This window comes from Schistocerca piceifrons, chromosome 1 (assembly GCF_021461385.2).
Source record: "Schistocerca piceifrons isolate TAMUIC-IGC-003096 chromosome 1, iqSchPice1.1, whole genome shotgun sequence".
Classification (NCBI taxonomy): Eukaryota; Metazoa; Arthropoda; class Insecta; order Orthoptera; family Acrididae; genus Schistocerca; species Schistocerca piceifrons.
The window spans coordinates 1,133,238,079-1,133,250,124 of NC_060138.1; the positions used below are offsets into that span (position 1 = coordinate 1,133,238,079).

Sequence of the window (12,046 nt, forward strand, 5' to 3'; positions counted from 1 at the left end):
TTTTCCCTTTCACTCACAAAGATATCAGAAGGATATATATCTATTTTTAAGGGAACCTGTTCCCTCTTGACTTTACACATATTCGCTATGTGCTGCATTTTGCCAAAGATGACCATGGCAGCTGCTGCCGCCTCTTCACGCCTAGTACAGAAATGTTATCTAAAATCAGCTATTCACAACTTATGGTTAATTGGCATCCATCATGCATTAAGCCACCCAATAAATAACCAATTGACATCTTTTGGAGTGATATTCTCCCTTCTCTACAGTCTTTGCTGTTCAAATTCTGACACACTATGTAAAATACGCAGCTAATTCCATTACTGCCTCCTGTTTTCACAATTATCCTTCCAAGCAGTTTCACAAGTAGTATCTCAAGGTCTCTTCAGCAGTTCCAATAGTCAGAACATTCTCATGTCTCCCCCCCTCCCTGCCCCCTCCCATTTCTACCTTATTCCCTGCAATATAGCTCATATTTGTGTGAATAATTCCAATAAAAACACATTTTGTATACCAAAGACCACAAAGATGATGAACTTTCACCCACATGGTCTCATTTTATATGCTTCTCACCTTTTTTTTAATGTTCAATTTTATGATATTAATCTCTATATTAATGTTCAGCTACTGTCACCCAATCCCAACTGCAAGTTGCCTATGCAAAGGCTTTCTTGGCCAACAAAAATTTAATTTACAGTATTTGATATAATTATTTACCGAATTTAAAATGCTGTAATAATCTACTCATTAAAAGGTATAGTCTTACATTAAACCTTTACCACAAAAAGTCCAGTTTGAAAGTTAGACATTGTAACTAATGGCACGCAAATTACCAAGACTACATTCATTTGCCTATGGGTGAAAAATTCGAAACTAATAAAACCAACATAATTAGGGTTTCGCATCTTAAACCATAAAGATTTTACATGCTTAATATCAAATATTTAACACTTTAACTCATTTGTAATCAGACTTCTGAAGCTGTTTTATACATGGGAATTCCATTCTTTAAAGAACTGGAAAAGGGGGCAGGGGTTGGTAATGGAGTATTATATAACAGCAACCTTATAGCATTATTCAGGAACATCTGTCAATTGCTCTATACCAGAAAATGTGCCGTTTATGTTCAACACATTGAATCTGGTCAAAGAACTAACTTGGTTATCCAGATCATCATGAAATGATTCAGAACTTTAATATGTACCTTCACAACATCACAAGCACAGAGACTGGGCAGAGTCTGCTTGATTCGTACTTCAGAAAGCCATGTAGGAAAAGTTAGCATTTTTTAACATCCCAGCAATAATGATCTTTGAGGTGCGTCCACACTACTCGTGTGCTTATAAGACTCGTGAGCCTACGAGTACTGTGAACAGAGGTAGGCTCCGAGAACTCACCGTGAGATGGGCTTGGAAGCCACCCAAACCTACTGCTTGTCTAGCTTCACCTGTTGTCAGTACATCAAAGGGATGCACAGCAATTTGCGCAAGTGGAGTGGATGGTGACAAGCCTAGATCAGTCGGCTTGCTGCACTTGTCCAGTTTTATCTTGGTTTTTTCATTTTGCTGAGTCGTGGACATTGGTTTTTCTTTTAAATTGGAGTGGACCAACAATTTAATTACTACATTCACACATTCATAAATATTTACGAACAATATTCTGTGTTGTTGGGTTTCCACAAACTCCCATTAAAAAATAAAATCCAAAAAAGTGAAACCAATAAGAGCTGCACCTACTTCAGGAACAATATTTGATATCGCTTGCTTGGAGATTCTAAATAAAAATGAGGCTGAAGTAGGAATCATCAGTTGTCGGTATCCGAGCACAAATGCCAACTGCTCAGTAACTAGTACAGCTTTCTGTAATTTGCTGTCCGTCTTTGCTATCTTCAGTCCAACCAAATTTATCAAATATTCAAAATCAGATGCATACATAAGGCAAAAATGTTGTCATATGTATGTTTTCAACATCCAAGTCATCCATCAAATTCACTCCCACTATATCTTTTTCTGCTTCTGAAAACTGTTCATCCATCATCTTTGTTTTCTTGGGTCTATGTTACTACTTCTTCTATCTTGTCCATGAGGCAACAGACGCTTCACAAAGAAATTGGCACTTGTTATAACCAGGGAATCTGGCACTAGTCACGACTGCGAGTACAGAACAGATCCCCACGTGTCAAAGCCTGGCAAGCAAATGTGATAGTGTGGACCAAGAGACAGCACAGCGCAAATTGGACAAGTCAGATGAGTCTCCTGACAGACGAGTCTGACGAGCACAAGCCTGGTGAGCACGAATAGTGTGGACGCACCTTTAGAGACAGAGCACAAATATAGATAGGACTAGGATGTAAAAATCAACTGACCATGTACTTTTCAATGAAACATTCTGGCATTAGTCTTAAGTAACTTAGGGAAACAGTCGTAAAACTAAATCTTGATGGTCAGATAGGAATTTGAATCCCATTCTTCCAGAATACAAATCCAGGACCTTAACTATTGCACTACTTAACTCCAACTCCAATAAATATGTTTATACACTTCAGTTATAACACAATATTGTCAGTCTTTAATTTAGAGTGTATATCTTGTTATAAAAAGATGTATGTTATGCATCCTTTTGGTCTGTCAGTTTTTCACAATGACAGGAAAATGGATCATCATTTGCCTTGCAGAAAGAATCATCCAGGAATGACCAGAAAGCTTCATAACAAGATGTTTCCACCATATCACCACATTCAAAGTCGTACCAATTTCCAAATTAGAATTAAAAAAGTACTAAATGAATAGGCCTACATACCATCCTCAAGAAATTTGAGATCTGATTCATAAAGACTTTTATCTGAAAGGAACAGTTCCCTTCCAGTCATCTTTTTGCTATCTTTCTCCTCTTTTTCTGGCTTCTTCTTCAAATTAAATTCAGCATCAAATGCAGCCTTCCACGCCAGAAATGTTTCAACAGTAACTCTGGTGCCCTCGAACCTTTTCTGCAATAAATGGAGTAATTGTGATGCATTTTGACGTTTGTAAGCAACTTTGTTATTAAAATTTCATGCTGAATAAAGATAGACAACAAAAATGTACAGGAAATAGTGAAAGTACAAACATATACAGATGAACAAGTCTACTGATTAGAGCTCATTTGCACCAACAGACTTGTTCAAGCAAATAAACAAAAAATAAAATCAAAAGAGACATTTCGAAGAAACTAGAATGCACTGTTCAGTGATATTACTTTATTTCAAACTAAATTTCTAGGAAATGAAAAAATGCGAAACTATACATATTGCAAAGCACCTGCTGCATTTCAAGGTTTTTTCTATTCAAAACTTATTTTCTTGGGGCGCTCAAATGGCTCTGAGCACTATGGGACTTAACAGCACCAGAGATGCTTTGATAAATATGACCAACACATTCAATATGATCCCCACATCTCACAAACAACTTACAGATTCACAAGCAGAGTATTGAGCATGGGTTATAGTGATCATGAGGCACGGCTGCTGTGTATATAAATGCCAACAAGCAGTAGCAGGTCTGGAAAAGTAGTTGCAAAAAGAACCTTTTCTGAAGATAACATTAGAATTTTTAATCTCTTACTGGCGAAGGAAAACTGGGAAAGCATCGCTACTCAGAAAAATGTTGATAGCATGTACATGAGTTTTCAGAGCATCTTTCTTCACCATTTTAATGTAGCATTTCCAAAAGTAGTAAAAATAGTAAAACCTAACAATAATAAGCAATGGGTAACTAAAGGCATAAAAATTTCCAGTGAGAGAAACAGATTTCTGCAGTACTCTTGTAAGAAATATGGAGCAACCCAGAATTCGTAGATTATTCAAAAGCCTACAAAAGAATCTATGGCAGAGTAGTCAAAGAGGCAAAAATTATGTGGAATGACAATTTGATAAGAAACTCATCTAACAAAATGAGATCCACGTGGAGAGTTATAAAGAAAGAAACTTCTAGTTCAGTGCCAAAGAAAAAGAATGTATCATTAACACTAGAAGGCTCAAAAGTCGCAGACCCAAATTCAGTTGTAGAAAAATTCAATGAATACTTCACCTCACTAGCTGAAGACCTCATTCTAGTACACTGTCAAGGATCAGTCCCAAGTTTCTCCAGCAAGTCAGTGATCTTGACTGCTTCTATGTATGTGTACGAAACAAACCCCAATGAAATTATAAGTAAAATTAAATCTTTAAGCAATAAAATGTCAAGTGGTCTTGATGAAGTATTTGATTTCACATTAAAAGCATGTGCTCATCACATAGCAAACCCCTTGGCAAAAATTTTCAACATCTCTTTAAAAACTGGTGTATTTCCAGATATTTTTAACATAGCAAAAGTTTCACCACTGCTAAAAAAAGGTTCTTCTGAAAAAATATCAAACTACCGACCCATGTCACAGTTAAGTTCCTTCTCAAAATTCTAGGAAACTCTTCTATGACAGGCTTTTAAGTTTCATAAATAAATATGCACCTCTTACAGTACAACAACATGGTTTTAGAAAATCTAAATCTACACAGACAGCAATTATCGAATTCTTAGACAGCATTTTAAAATCCCTTGATCAACATAAATTAGATGCAGGTATTTTTCTAGATCTATCAAAAGCCTTCGACGTCCTGGACCATAACATTCTGCTCGAAAAATTAGAAAGACGAGGAGTAAGAGGTGTAGCACATAGCTGGTTGTGTTCATACCTAAAAAACCGCAGGCAGAAAGTATCACTTCAGTATGAATTCAACAGAATGAATAAAACAAGAAACAACTCCTTTCTTTCTAGGGAATTACCAACAAAATATGGCGTACCACAGGACTCAATCTTAGGTCCACTACTCCTCTTGATTTAGTTGAATATATGAGTCCCACAAAAACTATCCTGTTTGCCGATGACACCAGCATATTGCTCACTGGATCCAGTCCAGAAACTTTGCGGTCCACAGCAGAAAGTTCTATGAAAAGACTTTCTGAGTGGCTCACAAAAAACAAACTCGTTATAAATACTGAAAAAACTGTGTGTGTGTATTTTCATTAATTCCTCCAACTAATCAAATGTCTATTCAGGCCCAATTAAAAAATGATCCCCTAGAAAATGTCAGTGTCACAAAATTCTTGGGTCTTAGGGTTCAGCAAGACTCAAAGTGGGACACACATATAAATAACTTGTGTAGAAAACTATCATCTGTGTGCTATGTATGGCCTAAGAATTTTAAAGGCTACAACAAGCAAAACAGTACTGCAGGCATACTATGCACAGTTCCACTCACTAATCCGATATGGGATCATTTTCTGGGGATACTCAACTCACAGTGCAAAGGTTTTTAGAATGCAAAAAAGAGATTTAAGAATAATTTATGGCCTTAAAAAGATGGAGTCCTGTAAATCCCATTTTACTGAGCTTGGTGTTCTAAATGTTCCAAGTTTATTCATTTATGAAACTATCTTCTTCACTAGGGACTACCTCCTGAAAACAGGCAAACTGCTACAGAACAAAAATGTACTCAACTATAGTACCAGAAGGGAATCAAATATACATCAAAAATATAACAGAACAACCGCCTATCAGAGGAGCACAATTAACATTGGTGTAATACTACACAATAAGATACCAGAGGAAATAAAAAATACTACTCATCCAATATTTAAAGCTAAACTAAAGGCATTTCTAATAAAGCACTGTTTCTATTGTCAGAGAATTTCTAAATAAGTAACAAAATTAATCGTAATAGGTACCTAATTTTAATTGCTAATACTATGAATTATTGTAACTTATCTTTGACCTGTCCAATATCAATTGTACAATTTGTGCTATATGATAAAACTGGACCAATAAAAATCAATAAATCAATCTGAGGTCATCAGTCCCCTAGAACTTAGAACTTCTTAAACCTAACTAACCTAAGAACATCACACACATCCACGTCCAAGGCAGGATTCGAACCTGCGACCGTAGCAGTCGCACGGTTCCAGACTGAAGCGCCTATAACCGCTAGGCCACACCAGTCGGCTATTGGGGTGCCTCCAATAACAGTTCATCTGCAGTCTCAAATATACACACATATATCAATCTATTCTCTCCCTGCAGCATTCTTGGTCTCACAATGAAAAGAACTTGGATGGTTTTGGTATCAATAAGAAAATTCATCTGTGGAAACTATAGAACTATAAGTACTGGCCAGTAATTCTGTATCATAATTTTATAGTTTTCTTAGTTTTTTTCAGCAAAATGACAATATTCAATAACTACGTAATAACTGACTTCCTTGACTGATGCCTCAGATCATTTCCAATAAAAGTGTACTTGGTAACCTCACAACAGCAATTATTAACTATTCTGCAATGGGAAAAGATGTGGTATTTCAACCATGTGGGCAATAAACATTATAAATTATTTCCATTCATCATACTTCTCAAGTAATATTATTAGATTGTTTCCCAAATGCAGTGCCATGTTGTCCTGATAAAGACCAGATATATATGAAAATAGTCTGGTATTAAAGGAAATAAGTTGCTACCTTTCCTCCAAAATTATTTACATTCTATCAGAACTTTCCATACCATTGACATACTTGAAAGATGATTAATTTTTGCAATTACTACTATCTTGCAATATTTTACTGAACTGCAGCATTTCTTGAACTAGAGATGTGAACTTTTCTGTTAGCTTACAACTGTATTACTATGCAGACTTTTTTGGTAAATAACACAAGATATAAGCCAAAATAATGACTGGCATGTACAATACATGCCTAACAGTTCTCATACCACAAGGTACATTTCTACCCATCACCTCTTTCTAGGTTACAACATTAGCAAGCAAGGCACTGTCAACTATAACAATGTGTTCAAAATTAATTTTTATGAGAGCCAACAATAAACTAAATATGTCAACAAAGAATCAGAAACATTAATATGCAGAAGGACTAAAATAAAGACAAGTGATGTCTTAATGTGGCTCAAAAATATATTAAGTCCACGAGGAGGACGCGCACTAGCATTCTCTCTCTCTCTCTCTCTCTCTCTCTCTCTCTCTCTCTCTCTCTCTCTCTCTCTCTCTGTGTGTGTGTGTGTGTGTGTGTGTGTGTGTGTGTGTGTGTAAGTAAAAGGCCTACATACAGCTATTCACCCAATCAGTATGCTCGTAATACACTGTAATTGAGGTTTATCATAAGCAAAAACAGAACTGTCTGTAATCTACATAAAAATATTATAATGATCCAAAATGGACTATGTTATCTTAGAGAAGTACTGTACTAAAATAATTTGAATGTGACACCATAAGCAATTGCCATGGACAATTGAAAAGGAAATTTGGTAGCTTTCCACAAATGTGCAAAAACAAATTTTGAATCAGTATATGACTAACACACAAGTAAAATTTTATAAACATGTAACCATACCATGACTTCAATTGTAGTGAAAACTGTACTTTTAAAGAATAAAATTAGGAGTGAGAATTATACAAAGTTAACCTGCGTAAAATATTACAGTCCACCTGAAACTGAAGTTATAAAATTTAAGACTTAGCAATACTGGTGTCTATACATATTATGTATCTAAGACCATTGTGTGATGAAAGAAATATTAGGGTTTCACATCCCATTAACAATGAGTCATTAAAGACCAAGCATAAGGATTAGTACAAGGAAACTGGATGTATCATTTTCAAAAACAAAGAATTGCCAGGCATTTGCCCAATGGCCATATGGGCCTCTAGCCCACCATCCCCTAAATGCAAAGCCTTGCTTGGCTTTGTTGTCGAAGCTCTCTCTCTCTCTCTCTCTCTCTCTCTCTCTCTCTCTCTCTCTTTAGCGACTATCAAAGCAAAGAAAACTATGCATGTGACAACCAAGTACAAGGTGAAACAACAGACCAGGACAGGCAAGAGCACTGGATCTCACATTACCATTATTATTATTATTATTATTATTATTACTATGGAATAATTCAACATGTCAGATGATTGGGACATCATCACACCTAGTACTGGCTATCAGTGTGCGTCAAACCAGGCGGATTTTTTTCAAACTTATGTTTTTCTCATCCCCCCCCCCCAAAAAAAAAAAATCTGGCAAATAGTTTCAATACTGTTACTTTTATGGCATGTGCATAATACCAAAAATCTCAAATATTAACTCATGGCTTGGCCAACTTGACTTTATTATCCATTACAGTCTTTTAGTTAATTGGGACTTGTAAGTACAAATAGATTACCTGGGAACTGTGCTAATAGCAAAATAGCAGTAATTTCAAGCTTTGTTATTTTTCATATGTAAACATACATTCAATTACTCACTTTCAGATAAAGTAGATTGAAAAGTATATATAAATAAGAATCTAGACAGTTCACGCTGGAAATATGTTAGCAAATCTTGAACTCATTTAGTTTCAGAGTAAACAGCATTCTTATCTACAATGTCGTTATTAAAGTAGAATCCCATATATCCAGTAGCAATTTTTGATTTATCTAAAGGTCCTCAGTCAAACAAATCTTATTCTTCTACTCAGCTGTTCAAAGAGAAACCTTTACTTGTAATTTGTAAGAAGACAGCAAAGTAGTAGTTGTGATTTTCAGCCCGATGATTGGTTTGATGCAGCTCTCCATGCTAATACATCCTGTGCGAGCCTCTTCATCTCCAAATAACTACTGCAAGCTACATCTTTCTGAATCTGCTTAGTGTATTCATCTCTTGGGCTCCCTTTACGATTTTTACGTCCCACATTTCCCTCCAGTACTACATTGGTGATCCCTTGATGTCTCAGAATGTGTCCTATCAATCTCTTCTTTGGTCAAATTGTGCCACAAATTTCTTGTCTCCCCAATTGTATTCAGCACCTTCCTCATTAGTTACATGATTGACCCATCTGATATTCAGCATTCTTCTGTAGCATCACATTTCAAAAGCTTCTATTCTCTTCTCGTCTAAACAGTTTATCATCCATGTTTCACTTCCACACATGGCTACGCTCCAGATAAACACCTCCAGAAAAGACTTCCCAACACTTAAATCTACATTCAGTGTTAACAACTTTCTCTTCTTCAGAAATGCTCTTCGTGCCATTCCCAGTCTACATTTTACATCCTTTCTACTTCATCCATCATTAGTTATTTTGCTGCCAAAATAGCAAAACTCGTCTATTACTTTAAGTGTCTCGTTTCCTAATTTAATTTCCTTAGCATCAACTACATTCCTTTATCCTTATTTAGCTGTTGTTGATCCTCCTTTGAAGACAGTGTCCATTCCATTCACGGCTCTTCCAAGTTATTTGCTGTCTCTGACAGATTTACAATGTCATTGGCAAATCTCAAAGTTTTTATTTCTACCCCTGGACTTTAATTCCTACTCCAAATTTTACTTTGGTTTCCTTTACTGCTTGTTCAGTGTGCATATTGAATAACATCAGGGATAAGCTACAAACTGATCTCTCTCCCTTCTCGACCACTGCCTACCTTTCATGCCCCTGGACTATTATGACAACTGTCTGGTTTCTGCACAAGCTGTATGTTACCCTTGCTACCTTCAGACTTTGAAAGAGAGTATTCCAATAAACATAGCCAAAAGCTTTCTAAACGCTATAAATGTAGGTTTGCCTTTCCTCAACCTATTTTCTACGAGAAGTCGTAGGGTCATTATTGCCTCGCATATTCCTACATTTCTCCTGAATCCAAACTGATCTCTCCTGAGGTCTGCTTCTACCAGTTTTTCCATTCTTCTGCAGAGAATTCGTGTTAGTATTTTGCAACCATGACTTATTACACTGACAGTTCGGTAATTTTCGCACCTGTCTGCAACTGCTTTCTTTGGAATTGGAATTACTATATTCTTCTTGAAGTCTGGGGGTATTTGCCTGTCTCATACATCTAGCACACCAGAGGGAAGAGTTTTGTCATGGCTGGCTCTTCCATGGCTATCAATAGTTCTGATGGAATATTGTCTGCTCCCAGGGCTTTGTTTCGACGTAGATCTTTCAGAGCTTTGTCAAATCCTTCTCACAGTATTGTCCCCCCCCCCCCCCCCCCAATCTCCATTTATGTACACTTTCCTTGCTATAATATTGCTTTCCTTTTGTCTGCGGCCAGCCGCTGTGGCCGAGTGGTTCTAGGTGCTTCAGTCTGGAACCGCGCTACTGCTACGGACGCAGGTTCAAATCCTGCCTCAGGCGTGTATGTGTGTGATAACCTTAGGTTAGTTAGATTTAAGTAGTTCTAAGTCTAGAACTAGGCCTTGACTTTTCACCTATTTGATCCTCTGTTGCCCTCATTATTTCACCTCTTAAAGCTACCCATTCCTCTTCTATGGTATTCCCTTCCCCTGTTCTAGTCAACCATTGCCCAATGCTCCCTCTGAAGCTCTCAGCAATCCCTGGTTCATTCAACTTAACTAGGTCCCATCTCCTTAAATTCTTATCTCTTTGCAATTTCTTCAATTTACAACCAATAAATTGTGGTCAGAGTCCACATCTGCGTCTAGATATGTGTTACAAGTTACAAACTGGTTCCAAAATTTCTGCAAAATTCTACCAGGTGGCTTCCTCTTTCAATCCTTTCCTCCAGTCCATATTCACGTATTTTTTCTTCTCTTCCTTTTCCTACTATCGAATTCCAGTCCCCCATCACGATTAAATTTCTGCCTCCTTTAACTATCTCAACAATTTCTTTTATCTCATCATACATTTCTTCTATCTCTTCATCATCTGTGAAGCTAGTCGGCATGTAGACTTTACAACTGTGGTAGGCATGGGCTTCATGTCTACCTTGGCTACGACAATGCGTTCACTATATTTTACCCAAGAAAGTGCCATCATCATTTAACAGTAGAGCTGCACATCTTCGGGAAAAAATTACGGCTGAATTTTTCCCTGCTTTCAGCCATTCACAGTACCTGCACAGTAAGGCTGTTTTGATTGATGTTACAAGGTCAAATCAATCATTTATCCAGAGTGTTGCCCCCGCAACTACTGAAAAGGCTGTTGCCCCTTTTAGGAACCACATGTTTGTCTGGCCTATCAACAGATAACCTTCCACCGTGGTTGTACCTAAGGTACGGCTATCTGTATCATTGAGGCACACAAGCCACCCCACCGACGGCAAAGTCCGTGGTTCATGGGGGAGCAAAGAACAATAGCTGAATTTATTGCTAATTATCATAATCGTATAACAGAGAGGCTGCTGTGTGTGTGTGTGTGTGTGTGTGTGTGTGTGTGTGTGTGTGTGTGTGTGTGTGTGTGTGTGTGTGTAAGTAAAAGGCCTACATACAGCTATTCACCCAATCAGTATGCTCGTAATACACTGTAATTGAGGTTTATCATAAGCAAAAACAGAACTGTCTGTAATCTACATAAAAATATTATAATGATCCAAAATGGACTATGTTATCTTAGAGAAGTACTGTACTAAAATAATTTGAATGTGACACCATAAGCAATTGCCATGGACAATTGAAAAGGAAATTTGGTAGCTTTCCACAAATGTGCAAAAACAAATTTTGAATCAGTATATGACTAACACACAAGTAAAATTTTATAAACATGTAACCATACCATGACTTCAATTGTAGTGAAAACTGTACTTTTAAAGAATAAAATTAGGAGTGAGAATTATACAAAGTTAACCTGCGTAAAATATTACAGTCCACCTGAAACTGAAGTTATAAAATTTAAGACTTAGCAATACTGGTGTCTATACATATTATGTATCTAAGACCATTGTGTGATGAAAGAAATATTAGGGTTTCACATCCCATTAACAATGAGTCATTAAAGACCAAGCATAAGGATTAGTACAAGGAAACTGGATGTATCATTTTCAAAACAAAGAATTGCCAGGCATTTGCCCAATGGCCATATGGGCCTCTAGCCCACCATCCCCTAAATGCAAAGCCTTGCTTGGCTTTGTTGTCGAAGCTCTCTCTCTCTCTCTCTCTCTCTCTCTCTCTCTCTCTCTCTCTCTTTAGCGACTATCAAAGCAAAGAAAACTATGCATGTGACAACCAAGTACAAGGTGAAACAACAGACCAGGACAGGCAAGAGCACTGGATCTC

The 12,046-nt window shown here is 37.0% G+C and overlaps 1 protein-coding gene across 1 annotated transcript in view; it reads right to left on the reverse strand.

The window, feature by feature from the left end:
* The window catches only part of LOC124800342 (RWD domain-containing protein 1), a 56,844-nt gene that overhangs the window by 3,881 nt on the left and 40,917 nt on the right, over positions 1-12,046 (reverse strand). Inside the window, exon 4 of the mRNA XM_047262988.1 lies at positions 2,800-2,986. Within this exon, the coding sequence (XP_047118944.1) occupies positions 2,800-2,986 (187 nt within the window). The remainder of the gene's footprint in view (positions 1-2,799; positions 2,987-12,046) is intronic.